The sequence below is a fragment of the Myxozyma melibiosi genome (genome assembly GCF_037950935.1).
Source record: "Myxozyma melibiosi strain Phaff 52-87 chromosome Unknown BZA70scaffold_1, whole genome shotgun sequence".
In the NCBI taxonomy this organism is placed as follows: Eukaryota; Fungi; Ascomycota; class Lipomycetes; order Lipomycetales; family Lipomycetaceae; genus Myxozyma; species Myxozyma melibiosi.
This window is the reverse complement of record NW_027042915.1, coordinates 966769-988966: the sequence shown is the minus strand read 5'-3', so window position 1 is coordinate 988966 and position 22198 is coordinate 966769. Positions and strand designations below refer to the sequence as shown.

At 54.1% G+C, this 22198-nt stretch overlaps 11 protein-coding genes across 11 annotated transcripts; 3 read left to right on the top strand and 8 right to left on the bottom strand.

Annotated features, from left to right (window-relative positions):
- Positions 1–66: 66 nt before the first annotated feature.
- On the bottom strand, positions 67–1007 carry BZA70DRAFT_12141 (uncharacterized protein). Its single transcript, XM_064909505.1, has 2 exons — positions 697–1007; positions 67–639 (listed from the first exon to the last, which is right to left on the bottom strand). The coding sequence occupies exons 1-2, from the start codon at positions 876–878 to the stop codon at positions 162–164; spliced, it is 660 nt and encodes a 219-aa protein (XP_064770430.1). The 5' UTR covers positions 879–1007; the 3' UTR covers positions 67–161.
- A 129-nt stretch (positions 1008–1136) lies between these two features.
- Positions 1137–2755, bottom strand: BZA70DRAFT_233582 (WD repeat-containing protein; the record flags this gene model as incomplete). Its single annotated transcript, XM_064910266.1, has 3 exons — positions 1137–2139; positions 2196–2437; positions 2507–2755. The coding sequence occupies 3 exons, from the start codon at positions 2753–2755 to the stop codon at positions 1137–1139; spliced, it is 1494 nt and encodes a 497-aa protein (XP_064770429.1).
- A 265-nt stretch (positions 2756–3020) lies between these two features.
- Positions 3021–3913, bottom strand: BZA70DRAFT_264772 (anticodon-binding domain-containing protein; the record flags this gene model as incomplete). The annotated part of the gene is made up of 3 exons (XM_064910924.1): positions 3021–3110; positions 3168–3294; positions 3384–3913. The coding sequence occupies 3 exons, from the start codon at positions 3911–3913 to the stop codon at positions 3021–3023; spliced, it is 747 nt and encodes a 248-aa protein (XP_064770428.1).
- Positions 3914–4471: 558 nt separating this feature from the next.
- Positions 4472–5387, bottom strand: BZA70DRAFT_235267 (ribonuclease H-like domain-containing protein; the record flags this gene model as incomplete). The annotated part of the gene is made up of 3 exons (XM_064910333.1): positions 4472–4955; positions 5013–5209; positions 5265–5387. 3 exons carry the CDS (start codon positions 5385–5387, stop codon positions 4472–4474), a joined length of 804 nt encoding a protein of 267 aa, XP_064770427.1.
- Positions 5388–6244: 857 nt separating this feature from the next.
- Positions 6245–6845, bottom strand: BZA70DRAFT_286752 (uncharacterized protein; the record flags this gene model as incomplete). The annotated part of the gene is made up of 3 exons (XM_064913895.1): positions 6245–6341; positions 6407–6679; positions 6766–6845. 3 exons carry the CDS (start codon positions 6843–6845, stop codon positions 6245–6247), a joined length of 450 nt encoding a protein of 149 aa, XP_064770426.1.
- A 182-nt stretch (positions 6846–7027) lies between these two features.
- BZA70DRAFT_271156 (armadillo-type protein) lies at positions 7028–10121 on the bottom strand. Its single transcript, XM_064911437.1, has 2 exons — positions 9637–10121; positions 7028–9578 (listed from the first exon to the last, which is right to left on the bottom strand). The coding sequence occupies exons 1-2, from the start codon at positions 9875–9877 to the stop codon at positions 7129–7131; spliced, it is 2691 nt and encodes an 896-aa protein (XP_064770425.1). The 5' UTR covers positions 9878–10121; the 3' UTR covers positions 7028–7128.
- A 16-nt stretch (positions 10122–10137) lies between these two features.
- BZA70DRAFT_253144 (cyclin-domain-containing protein) lies at positions 10138–11854 on the bottom strand. The gene is made up of 2 exons (XM_064910734.1): positions 11304–11854; positions 10138–11245 (listed from the first exon to the last, which is right to left on the bottom strand). The coding sequence occupies exons 1-2, from the start codon at positions 11544–11546 to the stop codon at positions 10307–10309; spliced, it is 1182 nt and encodes a 393-aa protein (XP_064770424.1). The 5' UTR covers positions 11547–11854; the 3' UTR covers positions 10138–10306.
- A 478-nt stretch (positions 11855–12332) lies between these two features.
- Positions 12333–13318, bottom strand: BZA70DRAFT_271153 (uncharacterized protein). The gene has a single exon (XM_064911436.1). The coding sequence runs from the start codon at positions 13222–13224 to the stop codon at positions 12406–12408; it is 819 nt and encodes a 272-aa protein (XP_064770423.1). The 5' UTR covers positions 13225–13318; the 3' UTR covers positions 12333–12405.
- A 124-nt stretch (positions 13319–13442) lies between these two features.
- On the top strand, positions 13443–15158 carry BZA70DRAFT_271152 (uncharacterized protein). Its single transcript, XM_064911435.1, has 2 exons — positions 13443–14699; positions 14741–15158. The coding sequence occupies exons 1-2, from the start codon at positions 13461–13463 to the stop codon at positions 15011–15013; spliced, it is 1512 nt and encodes a 503-aa protein (XP_064770422.1). The 5' UTR covers positions 13443–13460; the 3' UTR covers positions 15014–15158.
- A 157-nt stretch (positions 15159–15315) lies between these two features.
- On the top strand, positions 15316–17566 carry BZA70DRAFT_300772 (uncharacterized protein; the record flags this gene model as incomplete). The annotated part of the gene is made up of 3 exons (XM_064914711.1): positions 15316–15336; positions 15395–16582; positions 16615–17566. The coding sequence occupies 3 exons, from the start codon at positions 15316–15318 to the stop codon at positions 17284–17286; spliced, it is 1881 nt and encodes a 626-aa protein (XP_064770421.1). The 3' UTR covers positions 17287–17566.
- On the top strand, positions 17559–18907 carry BZA70DRAFT_12082 (NAD(P)-binding protein). Its single transcript, XM_064909502.1, has 2 exons — positions 17559–17703; positions 17762–18907. The coding sequence occupies exons 1-2, from the start codon at positions 17662–17664 to the stop codon at positions 18797–18799; spliced, it is 1080 nt and encodes a 359-aa protein (XP_064770420.1). The 5' UTR covers positions 17559–17661; the 3' UTR covers positions 18800–18907.
- Positions 18908–22198: the final 3291 nt, after the last annotated feature.

Sequence of the window (22198 nt, the reverse complement as noted above, 5' to 3'; positions counted from 1 at the left end):
ACATGACAACTATCTCAAAGCCCCACTGCTTTGAATGTATATTATCTCGATAAAATGTACGTGCTAGCCCAACGCCAACCAACCCACCGACCAAATGAGAGATTCCCGTCATTGCATCATAATTCGAGATCCCAGATCTCTTGCCTCTCACCACCTGCGCCTCACATGAGCCAATTGCTAGACACCGACGACCGCCGACTGGACTGCGGCCTCCTGCCCAACTCGGCCATATACAGCGGGATCGCGGAATACTCCGGCACGGTCTTGACCCCCACCACGACGGTCGCGACAAACGTGGCAAACACGACGATCCACGACAACGTCGCGGCCGCCCACGACGGACCGAGCTGCCAGCTGCGGTCGCGCAGGTTGTCGTCGTGGCCGAGCATGTAGACGACGGAAGCCATGGCGACGACCTGCACGACGACGGTGCAGATCAGGAGCAGGCCGATGAGTTTCCATCCCGTCTCGCGTTTCTGGCGGGTCGAGAAGATCAGCGTCACGTACGAGACCACGACCGGGCCGAGGAGGACGAGTGACATCCACATCATGAACGAGGCGGTGCGCCAGCTAGTGCAGAACTGGCGGTCGCCGTGCGCGCACTCTTGATCTGGGAAACGGACGCATTGGCCGGTGACGCTGCGTAGATGTTGTTAGCATGATCTGGATATAAACGTACTGTGTAGGGACGCTTACGATGAGCACTTCTGATGTAGACCGTAGGTGATCCGGACCGGGTTCCCGTCTTCATCTTCAGGGTAGGAGACCGAAGTCAGCCAGTGGGGGGTGGCGATCGAGGTCACCGTGAGCGCGATGGCGATTGCCACGGCGGCGGAGGAGACGAGGTAGAAGAGGAGCAGCCTGTCGTTGATGCGCATCTGTAATTGTCTTGACGACCTGTATTCAGAAGAAGAAGAAGAAGGGAAACAGAGGAATTGCAGAGGAATATCGCAGTCGAGGCATTGATGATCTGCTCACAAGGCGATATCAAACGATCTTCAGGCGGTGACGTCACCGCATCGAACTTCCTCAGCTTCCAAACAGCAGCAGCTTATCGAGAATAACAAGCAAACAGATAGCAGAGTTGTTTAGAAATACAGTTAAAGAGTAGATTGTTACTACATATATATCGTACACTACAGATACCGCCGCCTTTTGTTCATCTTCTCCTCCTCATCCTCAAACTCCCCAATAACCCCCATCTCGCCATGCATCTTCCTCCCCAGCGGAATCTCCGGCTTCATCGCCTCCGCATTGCTCTTCTTCTTTCTCTGCTGCCCTCCTCCTCCTCCAGACATAGAAGTCGACGCCGCGACCAGATCGATGTCCGCAGTCACGTCGTCGTCGACGTGCCGCACCTTCGGCGCCTTCTCGAGCACGAGCTTCGCGCCCTTCGTAGACTTTTCCCGTGAAAACAGGACGTGCATCGCGCCTGTCGACGTGCCGACTACGATCTGGTTTAGTCGCGGGTGCCACACCGCCTTCACGACCGACGACGGCTCGTCTGAGAACCCGAGCGCAGTCACAGTGCTCAGATCAGACCGGTCGAGGATATGAAGTTTACCCACCGGACTCTCCGGCGTCGTCGACGTCCCCGTGATAATGTACCGCTCGTCAGGACTAAACCCAACTCCCGTCTCCGGCACAAGATTCGCAAGCCCACCCCGGCTCAGCACCGGCTTCTTGAAACTCCGCGTATCCCACAACTTAACCGTGCCGTCCCCGCCCCGACTCACGATCGTCGTCCCATCACTCGCGTACTCGAGCCCCGACGTCCACGACCCTGGTTCATGCGCCTCCGCGATCGACGCCACGGGCCGGCTATACGGCCCGTTCGCGCTCCAGTAGCTGATACTCCCGTCGTTCGCCGCGGCCGCGATGTATTTCCCGTCATCAGCTTTCCAGGAGATTGCAGAGATGTGCGGTTTCGCGTGCTTGACGGATTTGGGCTTGAGGATTATGACGTGCGTCTGCGAGCGCTTGACGTTCATGTCCCAGATGCGCACGGTCGAGTCGAGTGAGGAGGTCGCGAAGGTGGTCGTGTCGGTGGGATGCCATCGGCCGCAGGTCAGTTCGGCGATGTGTCCAGAGGTGTTGTTCATATCACGAATATACATATCACCACGCACAAACTCGGATCTAGAAATCATTAGCGCAGATCCACAGGAGCACCAACAATAGAAAGGTATACATACACCTCCACACCATCCCTCGTATAGACCTTCGCCTGACTCGCGCTCGGGACGACGAGCAGATAATCCCCGGTGCGCGAGAACTGCAGGTCCCGAATCAGATGCGACTCCACGGGCTCGAGCGTGCGGAACGGTTTCTGAAAGGCTGGGTTCATGCCGTTGAAGTCCCAGAGATCGAGGTCAAAGTCGTAGCCTCCGCTCGCGAGACGGACACCTGCGGGGTCGATGTCGAGAGCTGATATTGTCTATGATATCTGTCAGTATTAAGCACCTGTAATCAGCAAAAGTGAACATCTCAAGAGTCAAGATCATACCTTTGTATGCTCCTTCAACAGCAGTTCATGAGATATAGGCAACTCCTCCAACTCATCATCATCACTATCATCATCATCGTCATCACTATCCTCCGCATCCTCCTGCTTCTTCTTCTCCTGCCGCGCTTTATAGTCTGCGCGCAAGCACTTTTCGTACCGCGACTCAAAGTCGTGGGGTGCCGCGGTCTGCTTGCCGAACCCGGAGGGTAGGAACTTGCGCAGTTCGTCGTCGTCGTCGCTCTGGTGCATTGATGGATCAGTCTAATGATATTCTTATATTCTACTATTTAGTTAGAAGAGGACTCACCATCTTTTGAAGAGATATAATCGCAGATCGTTGACCATCAAAGACCAGAAATCACAAAATCCAACCTCCTCGAGCCGCACCCATCCCTGGACCATCTCATCGATATCCGCCTACTTCTACAACTACGCAGCCAGTTCTTGCTAGATTTTCATTTTGTTTAATGTTTTACATACATCTTGCTACATATATCCTCATGCAACATCAAAGCTATCCTCCCTTGCGCTCTCCCTCTGGCGGCGCATTGCTCGCTGCCTTTGCCCTGCGCTGGGCGTCCTGTCTTTTTCTTTCTCCTTCGACCTGTTCTCCTGTTAGATCTCCATTGTAAAAACAGACTGATACGGTGAGGGTACTTACAACTATCTTTATTCTCGCGAGCGCCGGCGAGTCGGTCTCGGCGTGGCATGAGTCGGGCGTGTACGGCGGATCAATCATCACCTCGTCCAGCACGAGGATCGATTTATTCACCCACCGGATCGGCAGTCTAAACCATAGTCAGTACATATCCACGCCTCATCCCCTCCATCCCTCACATCTCCCCCAATCCACCAGAAGAGAAAACAGGAAACATACGTCTTTGAAAGCGAGTCAAATAGCTCTTGCGCCTCCGCAGTGACAGCAACATTCCTCTGCGCCAACGACTGTCCCGCCGACCTCGTCGCGCTCTTCATCTTTTGCACAACACCCTCAATCTGCACCGGTCCGATCGCAGGCTGCACCTTTGCAAACGGTCCGCCCGCTGCCCGCCCGTTACTCTGCTGCTGCAGCAACTGATCCGCGACCGCCTTATCCTCCGTCTTCCTGCCCACGACCGCGATATCCCTAATAAACGACGTCTTAACGATCCGCAAATTCTTCAGCTCCGGCTTTGACGGATTCGGAATCTCGTCCTCTATCAGCGCCAGCGTGTTTGTCTGGCTGCAGTACGTGTACACCGATCCCACAATCACGTCGTCGAGCGCCGTCGTGATCTTGACCTTCAACCCGACGACCCAGTCCAGCGACTGCCAGCCTCCAAAGTTGGGCGACGACTGACGCGGTTGTTCGTGGCCGCCTGGTCGCTGGAAATTGCCTGCGCCGGGGCTTTGGTTTCTCTTGTCCATCTTTCGATTCAATCCGTTGAGCTTTTCCTTCCCTTCTCTTTCTGGAGGCAGTATATATCAGTAGCTAAAGAAAACAACGTCCGCTCAAAGATCCAGATCGCAGTAAATCTTCTCGATGTATATCCAACGCAGGACAACGACTAACTCGCCCGAATCGTGAATCGTGGCCCGAAGCAGCTACCGACAAAAGAACAACGAGCACAGCACAGCAGCCCTCGGTGACCAGAGAAAACGAAAACACAACCAACAATAAATCCAAATCAGACAAACAAACAACACAACAAAGATGCTGTTCAAACAAGCAAACCCGAACTAGACGATCCGCGCTGTGGTCGAGTGTCCCTGAATCCTTTTGCTTCTTGATGTGCTGGGTCACAGATGTGTGAGTTGTGATTATTGAGTCACACATCCACTTCTACTAAACTGCTTCTTATAACATAACATATAATCAATTGACGCTAATTGTACACTACAAAATCAGAAATCAGATGCACCTATCCTGCAAATCATGACCAACATCTACCATCCAGCAACAGCGCCCGCGTCCAGACCCACCGATCAAGCCACCAAGCCCCAGATCTGGTTCGCATACGACTCCTCCGACGCTTCTGATGTGTACTTGAGCAGCTCAAAGAAGCACGAGTTCGTCAGCAACGCCTCGCTTCCGGCCTGGTGCGCGGGTCCGATCCGCGGCACCCGCAGCTCGTCCGCCAGCTCCTGCAGACCGCCCTTGACGCTCTTTGACGTCGCGCTTCGCAGCATATACTTGACGTCGTAAAGACTGGGGAAGAACAACCGCACCAGATCCAAAAATGTGTCTTCTTCTTCCGGCAGCGGCGTGCTCGTCATCATCGAAATCAGATACCCGAAATCGTACCCAGAGTGGAAACTGATCCACCTCACCGAGTCGTCGAGCACTAATCCGCTACTTATAAACAGCTCCGCAAACGCAAACGGCTCGATCCCAAACTCCTCGTGCTTCTTGAAATCAATCCCTGACTTTGTCATTACGTCAATCGAATCAGCAGAGTACATTTCCTCCCTATGTCCAAGTTAGTCCACATCCAACATCTCTCTGAAAAACGTTTGAACTACTAACCGAAGACTGAATTTGAAATTAAACTGCCATGTACTTGGAAGACCCTCGGGGTGGTTCCCATGCTCGTCCGCAAACGTGATGCCGAGCTGAACAACGTGCAGCAGATCGACGTTGCATCGCAGTGTCTGGTAATGGTAATCTGTAGTTGTCTTGAAAGAGCCTATCGGTCGCGCGATAATGCCAGGAAATTCCGAGTCCTGATCTAGTCAGCAACTATACTTGAGCGCAGTAATGAAATGGAAGGAAACACACCAGTGAGATATAGTTATACCGCTCAACCAGCTCCCGCAGCACATGCATCTCCTGCTCAAAATTACTCTTCCACACCTCTCTGATCAACGTCCCCGCCAAAGACTGCACCTGCGGACTCGCCATCGCGCCCTGCAAGCTCGGCTGCAGTCCTCCATGTGTCGACTGATGCGCCATCTGCGGCGTATGCACACCGGCCTGGCCTTGCTGCTGCTGTTGTTGTTGTTGTTGTTGCTGCTGCTGCTGCTGCTGCTGCTGTAAAGAAACCTGCTGATGCGTCGATAGCTGCGGAAGCGGCAGCTGCTGTGTGAAGGCGCCCATGTGCGCGTTGTGGGCGCCGACCATAGGGAACCCAGCTCCGCCGCCGAACCCGCGCGCGAGCATTCCGGGATTCTGAAGATTTGACATTGACATTGCAAAGTTCGGATTCATTCAAAAAAGGGAAAATCAAAGACACGATCTCTCTATTGTATACCAAGAAGTAAGAGAGCGAGAGAGAGAGAGAGTTGATTGTTGAGAGAAGTATAGATCAAAATGAAGAGAGCGACAGCGTCATCGATCAGCGCAAATTCCACCGCTGTAATATCTGATCTGAAGCAGTCCCGCACTCGACTGATGCCAAACAGCTGAATCAAAACTGAACCGACAGAGACAAAAGCTTTGTAGATGATTTTGGCAGAGAGTATTTGGCGGAGACTTGCGGCCATCTGGATGGCACAGACCTAACCCTGAAAAGCCATCTTGTCACCTTACTTGTCATGTGACGCTTATGTAATATCAAGACAATGGCTGCATTGTTCTATGTTCTTGTACTTAAGAGACTATAAAGACTACTTCAGGAAGAGCAATTGTTTTGTAATATATATATTTGTTGGAAGTAGCTTTGTAGTAGCTTACAGTGCAGTAGACTGATCAATGAACAGATCCATTGTCGAAACATCAACCTCAACCTTCTAACACTGTCATCATCATCACCACCACCATCAGACCTCGGGAAGCACAACAGTGTTGACATCCTCGACCGACTCAGGAAACCACCGGTCCGCCTCCTCAATCGGCAGGTCATTTCCGCACATTTGTCTAAACATCTCAAACCGTCAGTCTTTCATCTCACCATCTCCTAAAAACCAAACAGTAATCCTCACCTCTTGGTCATCTTCCCATCCTCCCCAAACGTCCAATGCTCAAGCCCATACGTCCGAAACCACTGCCCGCGCCCGTTATTCCACTCGTACCAGAAATTGACCGCGATCTCGTTGCCGGTGTACGTGAACAGCTCCTTGCGGAGCCGGTACTGCTTCTCGGTGTTCCACTTGTCGGTCAGGAACTTTTCGATCTCGGCCGTGCCATGGACAAAAGTCGTGCGGTTGCGCCAGAGAGAGTTCGGTGAGTAGGCTGCTGCTACTTTTGCCGGGTTTCTGGAGAGAGGGGAAGAGAAGAGAGCGTTAGCTGTAGTCGAGATCAGTGGGTCAGTGGATCAGTATACAGCACAGGGAAGGCATACCGCGTATTCCATAGATCCTGCGCGACTTTGACCTTCTTGATTGCGGTCTGAAGCGTGAACGGCGGAACAATTGCACTCATTTTCCCGATCTCTTTGATCTCTGATATCTGCAGAGATCAGGAAAGAAGAGCAGAGACGGCAGCTTTATAGGCCTCTTGACTCACAGCATACACTTAAGCAAAAACCCTCACCGCCTAAGTGCATGCGTCCCGACCCGAGGGTATGGTTTCTACAGTCCATATCTCCAAGACATAACATTTACATTGGAAGTCTCTGATTAAATTACACAATTAAAACTATACAACAGATTACCCGTTCACGCCAAACACACCACCCTGACAAAATTCTAACAGATACCCACCCCTACGACGACGGCTCGCTGGCCACCGCCGTCGGATTCATATACATGTACGCATGGCGCACTACCGGCACATTATCAACCTCCATCGCGTCCCCTCCTTGCTGCACCTGCTGCGCCTGCTGCGACTCCTCGCGTCGATCACCGTAGCCGTCCGTGAACGCACCCGTGAGACTGTCGATCTGGTAAATCGCCGTCTTTGTCTTCTCGCGCACGTCCAGCACGCGGTCTTGCTTCAGCATCGCCAGTTTCGCCCGCACGCCCAACCGCACCAGCACCGCCGCGCGCTTCCTGCACACCTCAACATAGTTCCCCGGCGACTGCGACGCTGACTCACCGCCTGCTCCCGCAGACGACGACCCTTCCGCGTCATCGTCAACCACGCCCTCCATCATCAGATCCTCCCCGGCGGCTCCCCGCGGCGGCTCCTCCACCCACGTCAGATTAAGCACGATCCACAAACACGCAAGCCGCACTTCCTCGCGCTCGTGCGCCATCAGTGCAATCACTTTCTTCACCACCGATTCGTGCTGGATGATCGTCTGCCGGTGGTGCTCATACCCGGCCGCGATATGCACAAGAATATATGCCGTCGCAATGATGATCTCGGTGTAGTACGGCTTCGTCGTGAAGATAACCTTCCCACCTTCATCCTCTTCCACAAAATCCTCGTCTTCATCCGACTCGCTATCATCAGACTGGCGCGACCGCATAGCAAGCTTGCCGTCGAGCAACTCAAACAAGTCGTGCACGCCGACATTAGCAAACAGCTTGTCGATATAATCATCGCTCCGCGCAATCAGGTTGCGAATGAAATCCAGCGCCTGCTCCTGCACCTGCATCTCCGGATCGTTGCACAGCTTCATCAGCAGCGGGAACCCAACTTCTTCCAGCACCAGCCCTCGCGTTTGCATGTCGTCGCCGTACACCATATGCTTCAACGCCCACACCGAATTCAGCCGTAGTGGTGTATATCGCGACCGCGCCCCGGCAACAATCAACGGCAGAATACCTTGGTCAAGGATCGGCTTCCGCAGAGGCGAGAACTCCAAGACAAGGTTGCAGACAGCAGCCATAGCCGCAGTCCGCACCTCAAGACTCTCGCCGTCCTCACTTTCGTCGTCGTCTTCCTCCATAATCACGCCGTCCGCCTCCTGTCCCGCGCCGCCCACCGCAGACAGATACTTTTGTCGCGCGCTGGTCTTCTCGACTTCACTCATCGACTCGTCGTATAACACCTCTCCTTTCGCCGAGCCCGCCGCGGTCGCAGACGCAGACTCGCTCTCTTGAACAACAGCGACATCGCCCAGCAATTCAACAACACCGCCCACGATCCCGCTCTCGACCAGCGACGTACGCAGCAGCAGCACGCTCCTACTCAGCGACCGCAAAACATTACACGCCGCAATCTTGATCTCCCGCACCGCCGGCGCATTCTCGGTATTCATAACCGCGACAACAATAGTCAGCGCATTCGCATCGATGATTGCCTTTCGATACTCCTCCTTATGCAAACCCAGCGCCGACAGACAAAATAATCCTCCAGACAGAAGCTTGCTCTCGGTCTTCCCAATCTGCGTGGCTGAATGCGTGCTCGGAGCCACATGCGCGATTATCCGCACGACTTTCTTGATGATGCCGACTTCGACGCACCGGTCGGCCACCTCACCTCCTTCGCGGCATACGACCGCAAACGTATGCAGCACGAGCGGATCGCATCCCCGACCATCGTCGACAGAAAGCGCATCGTCAAGCAATTTCATCAGCGCGGGGACGAGCAGCATCGCAAGCTCGGTATTCTGCGCCGCTGGCTTGCCGGTAATGACATCGCCACTGCCTGATAATGGAGTCGTGTATAGAGTCGTAATGAGCGCACAGGCCGCTAATCGAATCGTAGGCTCCTGAGCGCGCAAAAGCTTGACGAGTAAATCCATAAAATACGGTGCGGACGAAGCAAGGTGTCGTGCCGCCTGAGGCGACATCAAATGCGACAGCGCCAAGATCGCAGACGAGAGCATCTTGCGCTCTGCGAGCCCCGTGGCCCCCGCATTCGACGACACTGACAGCGACGCAATCATATTCGGCTTGGTGAGAAGTTTGTCGACCAGATCGCAGAGCGAGATCGCGAGATGGTCGCTCAGAACGGATTGGCCGGTCGAATGAGCCGGCGCAAGCACAAACAGCAGGCCGCACACTTGCGTGATGATGGTATAGCTGATTGCCCCCTTTTCGCTTGCCGCAGAGCTGTAGAAATGGGATAGTAAAGCGGCAAGCGAGGGCGCGAGAGTCGGGTATGCGGTCGATAGAGACTGCGTAGGCGGTTGCGCAGTCCAGAGCGTCGTCAGGGTCCGCAAGGACGCCAGGAGAAGTTTCGGAGGCGACGTCGGTTTGAGTGTCAGGACCAGCGTCGATATCGTCTCTGGACCGTAGAGCATGGCCGAGATATCAGGTCCGCCTTTGGATCGTTAGGTTAGCATTCAGCAGAGTCATTATAGAATAGAGAAGATCCTCACTATATGCAAAGCTGCCGAGAACGATACCGGCCTCGATCATCAGCTCCTCCGAGTACTGATCCTTGACACCATCCTCAGCGCTCAAGATGGCCAACAGATCGTCAAGCACGCCCCGTTCGAGATACCACTCCTTCTGCTCGGTATGCCCGATTACGGAGTTCTTCAAGGCCTTCAACGCCCGCAGCTGCGTGCCGCGGTCGGGACTCCGCACAAGCGGCAGCAGGTCAATTTCCGATATCATCCACAATTAAACAAACACACTAAAGCACTGGATCTTCCTCGTTCGAGCAGCGCAGATGGCGATAATCAATCAGGCAGCGACCAACGACCTTTGTAAGAAGAGGCGAGGCTCGCGCTGTGGCGAGAAAGCGCAGTGGCGGAATAGCGGATCCGAACTGCGGCCACGCGAGAGTTTGCTTATTTGGTCGACTACATTGAAACCTTAATATTGCATCCCGATGACCTTCGAGACTGCACAAGAGAAGATGAACATAAAAGGTGTAATTGTTATGTGTGATATTTATTAGAAATGGACCATACTCTGTTTTAGACTCCGAAAGTGTATCGAAATTCATAAGACAAAAAAAGAAAGACATGAGATGAAGCAGAAACAAACAAACGAAAAAGAGCAGTAATCTATGCAATGTAAGATGGGTCAAAGAGATGTTGATTATTGGGAGCGTGAGGGCTCTTGCGGAGTAACTTGTTCGTCTTCGCTTTCGGTGTCTGTGTCGAGAGTATAGACGTCGTCCATCCTCGCGACCATGCGTCTATAGTACTCGTCCAGAGTCTGCACGGCTGGGACGACGCGCCACCCGACGCGAACCAAAAACTCGACTTCTAGTAAATTCAGCTCTGCGAGCGAGACACCGCCCACTTTCGCATAGTGCGAGTTGGTGCAGAAGCTGTCGCAGAGACCTTTGCTGGCAACTGTCGCGGCGGTGATGAGGAACCGATGGACTGTGAGAGAGGATATGGTGAAGGCCGAGAACGCAGCGCAGAGAAGGTCGATGTAGAATACCATCGAGAGCAGAGTCGCTTTCTCGAGCGAGCAGAAGCGGATCAGGCGGTGGAGGTAGTCTCTGTGGGATATGGCGGGTGGTGCGCGCGAATGGAAGCGGGTGAGCTGCGACTGCACGAGCGGGAGCGAGTCATTGAGTTTGACGAGTTCGGATAGCATAGACGAGATCAAGACCAGCAGGTCGGCGTAGTCGCACTTGAAGAACTCCCGAGGAAGCACTTTTCGTCTTTGCGCGGGCGAACTTGGTCTTGTAGCTGGTGCTGATCCGGAGGTGGTGCGGTCGGTGGTGGTGCGGGGGAGGGATTTCGGGCTGTGGGCATCTGTCGAGTCTGTATTTGTAGGTGCAGGTTGATTATTCGAGTTCTGGTCAGAAGGTTTTGTTGTAGTAGTCGTAGTCTGTGTCGTATTTGGAGCTACCGGTCTCTCGGTTTGGCGGGCGAGATGCGGAGACGAGGCGTATATTTGCCGTTGCCTTGTCTTTGCGTTTTCTTCGGCAAATTGCGGTTGCATCCTCGGCGACGGTTCATGGACGTCCATGTTTGCTCGTTTTGGCCTCCGAGGCGAGGAGATTGCGAGTTTGCTTGCATCCTATAGAGAGTTAGTTGAGTTGTTGATAAAGATAGATCAGCTGGTGGGAAGAGCATACGAGGTGTTGAGGATGCCTCTCTTGCTGCGGCTGCTGCTGTTGCTGCTGTTGCTGCTGTTGCTCATGCTGCTGCTGAGGTTCCTGCTGCTCATGCTGCGAATCCATGGGTGCAGGACCGCGTTCGCCGAAGGAAGAGGCGATTTTTACCGCGGGTGAGAATGCGGATTCGGCGGCGCCAGAAGCGCCAGGGTTGGAGTGCTTTGACAGACCGACAATGTTGCGCACACGCAGCGGTAGCGGCATTCGGGAGAGGCGAGCGTGGCCAGAGGGAGAAGGGCCAGGATAGAGAAAGACAGGCGGTGTCTGGTCTAGGAAGAGTAGGGATGCGAGAAGAGGACGGGGACGAGGGCCATTCCTGGTGATAGAGGATGGGGGCGGACGAGCACGAGAAGCGCGAGAGAGGGGCAGGTGAATAGAGAATGAATGATCAAAGAAAGAACAAGAAGAAGAAGAAAGACAAGAACGAGAAGAGGAAACAAAGGAATATCAAAAGAAGCAGAAGCTGGGGACAGATCAAGTGGGCTCTGCTCTGCTCGAAAAAGATTCCGCCGCACGCAGCGCCACAGCAATGTTGGAGTGTGAAGCACGGGTGGTATACATGTTCTAAACAGGTGGTCTGGTACCCGGCTTAATTACACCATTTAGCGACGGATTGACAAAGTGCCCATACAATCGCAGATTAAACTGCAAATAACATAGCAAATTGCATTGCAGAATACTTTTCAGACTACAGATAATGCAGATATACAAACTATTGAGCACAGGTTATCGCAAACAAGCCGGCAGATAAACCAGAGGTCTAGCGAGCGCACAGATAGTTCGATACCGCTACCACTGGAAGCAGCCATCACCGGCCCACGTGCATCTTCACCAGCGCCCGGGTTGGCTGGCCAGACTCTGCTCCTGCCTGGTCAGAGTCTGCGGCAGCCTCGAATTGGCTGGGTACTGTTTCTGTGGTGATTCTGATTTACTCGCTGATCCTGGTCGCTGGTGCTTTGTCTGTTTCTGTGCTGTCCATATCCAGTAATAGTTCAATGTTCAATGTTCAATGTTCAATGTTCAATACTTTTCAATACACCTCATCATCACTGTTCATACACACTCACGCAGAACCCTTCTTCCCCCCCGAAATCCGCCGGTCCCATTCCCGCGCCAAGTTCCACCTCCACTCCCCCTGACTCTCCTCGCCCGCCTCGATCGCGTCCAGAAAGTTGACATACGCCGTGACCATCAACCGCGCACACACTTCCCTATCTAACCCCCCCGTGCCCGTCCCCAGCCCCGTCACCACCACGCGCTCAATCTTCTTTTGGCTGCTGTCTGCAGTGCTGCTCCCGCTTGTCTGCGCTTGCTCAACGGCGAGGTTGTGGTTGTAAACCTCGTTGAGCATAGACCACATGCATTCGTAGACTATCTCCTCCCTCCACAGCGCAGACGGCACCCGCATCGTAGGCGAGTGCGCAATGTACCTGCACCTGAACCGATTCCAATCCACCCGTGCCTGCTCGCTGCCGCCGCGCTCTGTACAGTTCTCGGCCATCCACGGCAGCATATCAATCAAGTAGCAGCTCCCCACCGGCTGCAAGCCCTTCCACCGCCGATAATGAACCCGCTGCACGTACCTCAGCACCTCAACCAGCGCGTCCTTCTCCTCCAGCCCCAAGCTCGCCGCCCGTGGCTCGCTAAAGAACCGCGAGATCAGCAGATCCAGCCCGCCGTCCATGCGAGCGAACGAGTTCCCCGGCGACACGATGCAGTCGAACGCGCCCTCGTGGGTCTTTAGCGACGACTCTTGCACGCTCGGATAGAAATCAGGTGGAAGACGGCCGCGGGGAAGCAGCGTCGAGAGGTAGTGTGACCATGATCTGACGAGCGCGGGATCGATGTCGAGCAGAGTGAGCGCAAAGTTGATTGTCGGCATGCCGTACACAGATATCGCAAATAATAGACAATTCTATACAACTAATTCGATTATATACTTGATTGTGTTTATTGATCTTGTTTATCACCTTAACAGTCACTCTGATCAACTACGTCCGATGGCAGGAAGATGAAGTCATGCGACGCGCCCGCACGTGATTCTCAGCTTCCGCCCGAATAACAACAAACACTCGTCCGTCCACAACCGCATCGCCAGCTATCTCTACTATCTCGACCATGAGCGCCTCTGCAGACTCCAGAGTCTCTGGTTTGCTTCATAGCTTGTTTAGCAAGAAAGCAAGCAAGAAGGCTGATGATCGCAGGCCTTTGCGGGATTGTCAAAATCGGGCTCTCAACCTGCCACTCATAGAGCAAACAAACTGGGCTGACGAGTCTCTCGCCGCTCTGGGTATTGTCTCTCGGCCTTTTGCTGCTCGGTCGTTGTCGGGTTTGAAACCGCGGCTGTGTCAGAAGCCTGTTTACTGCTTGTCTTATGAACAGGTTGAAGACGCTATGCATCCACCCGAGCAAGCTATTACAGAGTCGACTGCCCCGCGGCAGAATTGGATCCCTGAGAATCGTCAATTTCACCCCATCTCAGTCCCAGAGACTTCTGTCCCGCCCGTGAGACCATCTACAGTCTTACTGGATCTGAACAAGCTGAAGTTTGAACCTGTACCGTTTATTCAATGCCCTACTAACAATACAGTCTCTGTCTCACTACTAAGCGAAACAAGGAGCCAGCCCGTCCACTATATAATCTCGGAGGAACCCATCACAGATCTTTCAACACACTCTCCCCTTCTTGCTCCCGAACAAACTACTACAACCATGCCTTCTCAAAAGCCAGACTGCAGATCAGACATCGACGAGCTCGAAGATTATTCTGTTGCGAACATCATGCACGAGCCTCCTGTGTTGACCTTCAACGAGCTTGATTGTCTTGTTTCCTTCGACAAGCAGTCTCTTGACCACAGCTTGATCTCAACCGACGAGGGATCAGTGCAGAGCATTAACGAGGCTCATTGTTCTGCTACGCAAGAGCTTTCAGTTGTCGCGAATTCTGATTCTTTCGGAAGTTTCGTCGCGCCAGAGCACGACACCGAAAGCAAGCCCACCGATGCCATCGTCGCTGAATCCCAAGCCATGCCCCTAGCCCCAAAGACAAACCAGTCTCACGCCGAAGTCTCGCCAGTAACTCCTGCAAAACTACCTGCTCTCGCTTCGCATCACGTCAGCATCTCGAATCTGCACACGTTCTCGGCGTCTGTCCCGTCTGCTTCGCATCTAAACAAGCAAGAGGGCGGCATTGAGGTTTCTCTGCCCGCACCTCAACGCGCAGCCACGCATAGCGCACGAATCCAGCTATTCGCAGAACCTCTGATCGATCACGCAAACCCCTGCGTGATCTCGCAAGCCGACCTGAGCGGTACGCAAGTCGACGGCGGAGACCTGACCCAGACGCTTAAAAACGGGGTCTCACGGATCGCGTCCCAGCTGTTAGGCCTCACCCCGAGGAAGCCGAAGCCTTCAACCAAGAGCCAGCCGCGATCTCTTTGTCCGACCCCGCCCCGCACAATTACCAACCTCTTCCACCGTCATTAAATACGACGTTCAAAGCCGCCTTTGCAAGGCCATACGAGATCCTCCCAATTGCTCACCATACCACCGAGACTCGAACTACGACTCATAGTCTGCAGTCTGTCAATGGTACCGACAGTGGAGCTACGCCGGTTATGGGATACCTTGCGTCAATGAGAAAGAGGCTCGAAGATATGTATCTGGCGTGAGCCCTCTCAGCTGTTTTGAGCTTTTGATTCTGTACTGTTTTTGCGTGATGACCGTTAAGTTTCTGCCCGAGTTGTATTGTCCTGTTTTTTTATTATGCCTTTGACAATAAATCATTTTAAACCTGATAACATCGTAAATTTCCACAAGGCATGCTATTCGGCAAGACAGAGCAGAGATGCCCTCGTTGTTACCACGTGACTTTGACAATAGATGACAAAGATCTTACTCACGAGATGCGATGACGTGAACTACAAGAAAAAAGGCTCGCTTCAATGAATTGTTGCAAGTAAATAGAACAACAATGTTTCGAAAGAAACCAAATGTATGGATATACCTTCTGTGTTTCTCTTTTGCTTATTGATAATTGACCTCTTCCCCAGATCAAACCACTTTACCCCGTGCGCTCGTCTGACCGACGCAAGCTGCTCTCCGCGATCCTCACCGCCTTCTCGCTCGATCCGCTCACGCTTCCGCCCGAGACCAAAGAGCAGATCCTGCCGTCCGATATCCGGACCGGGAAGTTTATCGCGCACGCGACCGGCGAGTCAGGGCACCTGTACGTGTCCGCCGACGACGGCGGCCGGCCGCTGTGGCTTAAGCTGTCGGACGAGACGCTGGTGCCGACCGTGTTCACGCTGTGGAAATGTCCGTTCCTAGTGCCGATTGTGCTGACGTGGAGTCCTGTGATTGAGAAGCTGCGCGGGGGCGCGGATATGATGCTGCCGGGGCTGATTCCGCCGTTTGTAAAGGGCGCGGTGAAAGGTGCGGTTGTGGCGATCGCGAGCGAGGAAAGGCCTACGGTGCCGCTTGCGGTGGGCGTGTGCGAGATTGATTTGGTGGGCGTGACGAGGGTTGTGGGACAGCATGGGAAAGCGATTTTGGTGAAGCAGTGCTATGGGGATGAGTTGCCGGTGAAGGGGAGGATAAGCGTGCCGCTCGAGCTCAGTCTGGAGGTGCCGAGGGTTGAGACTGGTGATGATGCAGATGAGAAGGAGGTCGAACAGAAGAGTGAGGAGAGGGAAGAAAAGGATGCGCAGACGGATACGACTTCTGATCAGAAAGTAGAGGACGAGAAGAAGATAGAGGAGGAAAAGGTCCTGGAGAACGAGACTGATATCGCTGATGCTCTGGCTGAGCTACTCATGGCCGACGATACCCCACAAGAAACCTCTGACACAGCCGTGAAAGATGCTGATCCGGAACCAAGACCAAAGACTTCAGAAGTAGAAGACGAAGGCCCCTCGACAGAAGAGATCGACAACGCCTTCCACCGCGCGCTGCTCGCTACAATCTTCGACTTCCGCACCGGGTCGCTCGACCTCACATTCCCACAACCGTCGTCGACATTCATCTCAGCGCACCTGCTACGGCATTTACCGGCCTACTTTTCATCTGCGCAGATGAAGCAAACGAGCTGGAAGAAAGCGGCGAAGTTTTTGAAGGCGATGGAGAAAGAGGGTTTACTAAAGGTTAAAGAGAAAGGAGGGGATGTGACGATTATGAGCGTTGCGGGTGTTGATCATGCGCAGTTGAAGACGTTCCAGCCATTCAAGACCGCGGGGGGTCGGGTGCGAAGAAGGGTTCGCAAAACCCTACAGAGGCAGGCGAGAGCAGCACCGGCGGAAGTAATCCGACGAAACTGACGCTGAAAGAGTACTACCAGATCCGCGAGAAGGCCAAGCAGATTGCCGAAGCAGTCGGGCGACGGACGGGTTCTGGGTTTTACTACACGGCTGCGGAGTTGCGCGCGATAGTGGTAGAGTATATTGCCAAGGAAGAGTTGGTCGACGCGTCAAACCCACGGGAGGTGAAGCTTAACCCGGTGCTGGCGGGGCTGGTCGCGGGTTCAGGGCCGAAGCCGCGGAAACTGACGCGCGAGGCACTGATTGAAGCTTACAGGAACGCGTGCGTGGATTACTACCTGATTCTACGAGATGATGAGAATGAACGCGAGGGCGGGAAGCTGAGCAAAGGCAGTCCGCCGAAGATCCAGCTGCAGGTAGTGATGAAGCAGGGCCACAAGGTGACGAAGATCACGAACCTGGAGACGTACAAGTTTGACGTTGCGGAGCTGGCGAATGAGCTGCGGGTGGAGTGCGCGAGCTCGACGACGGTGAGCAGGTCTTTGGAAGGCACTGGCGGCGGCGGACGCGGGAAGTTGGAGGTGCTTGTGCAGGGGCCGCAGGACAAGACGGCGGTGGAGGTTCTTGAACGGCACGGAGTGCGGCGGACGTGGATTGAGGTGAAGGACGGCACGAAGAAGAAGCGATAGATGTGTATTTGAAGTGTTTATTGTATTTATTGTAAGTATTGTGAGTATATGAAGAGGTATGAAGACTGTCGAGACCGGGAGAGCCGCATGGGAAGCTAAGTCCGAGGAGTAAACTCCGGATATAGCCGATTGGGCTCCCCGCGCTTTTCCTTGCGGTTCCTCGAACATCTAGCCGTCTGGGAGGCTTCTATAAGACCTGCCTTCCTCTTCTCTTCTGTTCCTCTCTACTTCCTCTTATTCTTCTGCAACTCCTCCACAATTGCTTCATTATCCCGCCTCTCCCGTCTGCTCTCTCCGCTTCGACGCCCTCTCCGTCCAGCTGCACTATCAACGCCTATCTTTGCCTTCCGCGCCTTCTCAGTCTCTTCCACAACAATGGTCTACACAGCTAAATGGGGTATAATTGCCACCGGTTGGGTACGCTATCTCTTCTTCCTCCTCCTCATTCTCTCTTCTCCATTCTAACACCCAGCAGATCACCGAGCGATTCGTCAAAGACCTCCTTCTCGACCCCTCCACTCGCGACGTCTCCGACGTCAAGCATGAAGTCGTCGCAATCGGCTCCCGCTCGCTCGAGAAAGCCCAAAAATTCGTAGACGAGTTCGCCCCGGGCCAGACTGGGATCCGCCTCTACGGCGACTACGAGTCCGTGCTCAGCGACAAGGACGTCGAGATTGTCTACATCGGCACCCCCCACAGCCACCACTACAAGCTCGCGATTGCCGCCCTCCGTGCGGGCAAAAACGTCCTCTGCGAAAAAGCCATGACAATTAACGCCGCGCAGGCAAAGCACATCGCCAAGGTCGCCGCCGAGAACAACGTGTTTGTCATGGAGGCCATGTGGACGCGCTTCTTCCCGCTCATGCGCAAGGTCGAGTCTCTGCTCTGGGACGAGAAGGCCATCGGCACGATCCACCGCGTCACGACCGATCTTTCAAACAAGTTCGCTGTCGACCCCGCAAACAGAATCTACAACCCGGCTCTCGGTGGAGGCGCCTTGCTCGACCTTGGCGTCTACGCCATCACCTGGGTCAACGTCGTGTGCTACAACCACCCCGAGAACAAGCAAAGCCCGCCCACGTCGACCAAGGCCTCGGTGCTCAAGACCCCTCTGACCGGCGTTGATGAGGAGACCGTCATCGTGCAGGTCTGGGACAAGCCGCACATCATCTCGACGGCGACCATGTCGATTGTCGTCGACGGCCCGACGGACTGCATGGTCCGCATCGAGGGCTCGAAGGGCCAAATCATCGTCCCGCTGTCGTCATGCCGTCCGACGAAGGTCATCCTGCGTCCGAACGAGGGCGAGGAGCAGGTGTTTGACTTCCCGATCGTCGGATACGGAATGCACTGGGAGGCGGACCAGGTCGCGAGAGACGTGCGGGACGGAAAGAAGGTCAGCGACATCTACCCGATCGCCGAGACGCTGTACGCGCTCAGCGTCTGCGACGAGGTGCGGAAGCAGAACGACTTTGTGTATCCGGCGGAGATCGAGTACGTGGAGGAGTCGTAAGTAGATAGAAAAAGCGTAGAGCTGTGCAGAATGCGATGAAATGAATGGTTTTGGAATCCAACTCGCTCTTTGTTGCCAATTGTAAATCCCGAATAACAGCCAGCGATGAGCCGCAGATCCACCTGTTCTCTCTTTTTTTCCACTTTTCTTCCTTCCTTCTTCTAGCCGCGTAAATACTGTTCGCACCGCCTTTTGTATACATCAAATACTAGTTGTTTTACCAGGTATGTCTTGTTTTTGCTTATTATTGCGACGACGTCCATGTGGCTGGTCGAGGGGTGGTAGGGTCAGCGAGAGAGTGGGTATCAGCATCTCAACACCAGCAACCGACAACACAACCGCAACAGCCGGACAGAATATGACAGTTTGAGATATGCAATGTTGTATTCTCATTTGATCTTTCTGCTCTATTTAAATCTCACTGCGCTCTTGCTTCCGTTTTCAACTTTTCCGACGGACTTCAGCGCACCTCCGATCTTACAAGAGAAGGGCTCAGTTCTTGCAAACAACGCTTTCAGACAGCTCCAGAGAGGTCTCTCCAGGCTCTGTTCTATTTGTCAACTAGCACAGTCTCTCAAGATCAGTTTAGTCACTTCTCCTGTGGCCTTGTACTGATCAAGTCCGCTGGTCCTTGTTGAACAACCAATGATCCTGCATCGGCTTTCTACGCACTCCACTCAGGCTACACAGCTACAGCTACAGCTACAGCTACACAAGACCACGACATCAACAACAAACATCACACATCCACAACACAGACAACTCTCGAGAACATAGAAAGAACAAGAGACTGTGCCTGGTGCCTTGTTCTTCGCCGAAAGTTAGTCATCGCGGTCTTTCTATGGTTGGGAGTTTGCTGAATTTGCGCCCCAGCAAAGCAACGCAGAGCTCTGATTGATCACCACCTCCTCCGCTGCTGGGTCCACCTCTCTGACCGCCTGGTCTCGTCGCTCGTTCTCAGAATGTGCCTTCTATAAGCTGACTTACTCTTACCTCATCACAGTCCTCGAGCTCATCTTCCTTCTTTGTCTGATGGCCTCGAGCAGCAACAACTCCAGCTCCTCGAGCATTACGCCGCTCGCCCTCACCGCCCCCCCACTAGCCATTCGCAGTCCCTGCGCTCGACCACCTCCACGCCCGTCATATACCCGACCTCAAACAAACGCACCGCGCTCACAGACACCCCGCTTGCGTCTTCGGCAAACTCGCCGCGCGTTACTCCCCACGATGGAATCAGCATACCTTCCTACCTTGAACTTCCTCGAAGGGCCACCACCCTCGATGTGCCCGGTCTCACCAGTAGTAGAGTCTCTCCTGGTAAGTCTTTTCTTATATTTAATTCATCTTCAATTCTGTTGTGTCGGGGAACGCACACTGACTCTACTTAGACGGCACCATCGCTGCGCGCGACGTCGGATCAAAGCTCGTAATTGTCATGGTCGGTCTCCCCGCCAGAGGCAAGTCTTACATCACAAAGAAGCTAGCCCGTTACCTCAACTGGCTCCAGCACGAAACCAAGATCTTCAACGTCGGCAACACCCGCCGCCAATCGAACCACCACGTCGGCCCCGCCAGCCATCCGCTTCCCGATTCGCCACTTCTGCGCCCTAGCAACCAGCAACCCGAAACCTCGCACCCCGCCAATTTCTTTGAACCCGACAATAAAGAGACCGCGGCCTTGCGCGAGAGCTGGGCGCTGCAGACTTTGGACGAGCTTCTGGACTGGATGCTGCTCGGTAACGGCAGTATCGGAATCCTCGACGCGACAAACTCGACCATCAAGCGGCGGCGGTCGGTTCTCAATCGGGTACATGACCGGTCAAACGGCGAGCTCAAGGTTCTCTTTCTAGAGAGTGTCTGCGACGACAAGGACTTGCTGGAGCAAAACATCCGTCTCAAGCTCTCTGGTCCCGATTACAGAGGCCAGGACCCTGCCGTCGCGCTCGCCGACTTCCGCATGCGCGTCAAAAACTACGAAAAGACGTACGAAACAATCGGCGACGCGGAGGAGAAAGTCGACGGCCTTCAGTACGTCAAGATGATCAACGTCGGCCGCAAAGTTGTGGCATACAACATCCAGGGCTTCCTAGCTGGCCAGGCGGTCTTTTTCCTGCTCAACTTCAACCTCGCCGAACGACAGATCTGGATCACGCGCCACGGCGAGTCCGAAGACAACGTGCTCGGCAAGCTGGGCGGCGATGCGTCGCTCAGTCCAAAGGGCCGAAAGTACGCCAACGCGCTCGCAAAGTTCATCGACCACCAACGGCACGAGTTCCGCGCTCGCCAACTCGAGCGCTACTCGCATGAGAAAAACATGCCAAAGAGCTCGACCTCGCAGCCGACGACGCCCAAGGGCGAGCCGGTGGAGCCGCATTTCTGCGTGTGGACGAGTATGCTGCAGCGGTCGATCGAGACTGCGCGCGGGTTCGACGAAGACACGTACGATATCAAGCAGATGCGGATGCTGAACGAGCTAGGTTCGGGTACTTACGACGGCATGACGTATGAGGAGATCCGTCAAAAGTATCCGGCTGAATACAAGGCTCGCATGGCTGACAAGATCGGGTACCGATATCCCGGCGTGGGCGGCGAGAGCTATCTCGATGTGATTAACAGGCTTCGACCGGTGATTACTGAAGTCGAGCGCATGCACGATCATGTGCTGCTTATCGGACACCGCGTTGTGGCGCGTGTGCTTCTCGCGTACTTTATGAACCTTGGTCGGCAGGCGATTGGCGATCTCGACGTGCCACTGAATACGCTGTGGGTGCTTGAGCCGAAGCCTTACGGAGTGTACTGGGCAGTCTATCAATACGACGAAGACCGCGACTGGTTTTTCAAGATTGAAAACTCCAACAGCAAGGCACAAAGCCAGGCGCATGCTACCGCACGCCATCATCCACATCCGCACCATCACAGCCATCCGCACCACCAATCCAACCTCAAGCAGCAACTTCCCCGGGACAATCTCGAGCGACGAGTTTCAGACCTCTCACTCAACGCGCCCGTGGCAATTAAAAAGGTCCATGACGGCGACGCGTCTCCTCCACCGTCACCGCCGGCGCCGGGGACAGCGCAGAATGACTCGTCGGATGCAGAGGATGATCAGCCGCTGTCGATAATGATGCCGCCGCCGGCGCTGCCTAGAAAGCCGTTGTCTGATCTGCCAGAGTCTACGTCGAGCGGGAAGGTTGATATTGTGATTTCCGAGGAGGGCGAAACGAATTGACGAGGGGGTATGATAACTGTCTGCAAAGCTGGATATTTGCAGAGTCCATTGATCGAGCCTGATCATATGACGCCGGTTCGTGATATTATCTGGCTCGTTCTTGGAGATGACTTGGGTAGAGTAAATGACTGTTTGCTCTACGATTGTTGTGTTTATGATTTTTTTACTAT

Bases quoted from the DNA above. Each gene is read 5' to 3' on its own strand.
- BZA70DRAFT_12141 (XM_064909505.1), bottom strand. From the start codon at position 878: ATGCGCATCAACGACAGGCTGCTCCTCTTCTACCTCGTCTCCTCCGCC. The intron at 640-696 runs GTAAGCGTCCCT...ACATCTACGCAG, and splicing joins CTACATCAGAAGTGCTCATC to CGTCACCGGCCAATGCGTCC.
- BZA70DRAFT_271156 (XM_064911437.1), bottom strand. From the start codon at position 9,877: ATGATATCGGAAATTGACCTGCTGCCGCTTGTGCGGAGTCCCGACCGC. The intron at 9,579-9,636 runs GTGAGGATCTTC...AACGATCCAAAG, and splicing joins TCTCGGCAGCTTTGCATATA to GCGGACCTGATATCTCGGCC.
- BZA70DRAFT_253144 (XM_064910734.1), bottom strand. From the start codon at position 11,546: ATGCCGCTACCGCTGCGTGTGCGCAACATTGTCGGTCTGTCAAAGCAC. The intron at 11,246-11,303 runs GTATGCTCTTCC...AACTCTCTATAG, and splicing joins AGAGGCATCCTCAACACCTC to GATGCAAGCAAACTCGCAAT.
- BZA70DRAFT_271153 (XM_064911436.1), bottom strand. From the start codon at position 13,224: ATGCCGACAATCAACTTTGCGCTCACTCTGCTCGACATCGATCCCGCG.
- BZA70DRAFT_271152 (XM_064911435.1), top strand. From the start codon at position 13,461: ATGAGCGCCTCTGCAGACTCCAGAGTCTCTGGTTTGCTTCATAGCTTG. The intron at 14,700-14,740 runs GTCTCACGGATC...CCTCACCCCGAG, and splicing joins CCCAGACGCTTAAAAACGGG to GAAGCCGAAGCCTTCAACCA.
- BZA70DRAFT_12082 (XM_064909502.1), top strand. From the start codon at position 17,662: ATGGTCTACACAGCTAAATGGGGTATAATTGCCACCGGTTGG. The intron at 17,704-17,761 runs GTACGCTATCTC...AACACCCAGCAG, and splicing joins GTATAATTGCCACCGGTTGG to ATCACCGAGCGATTCGTCAA.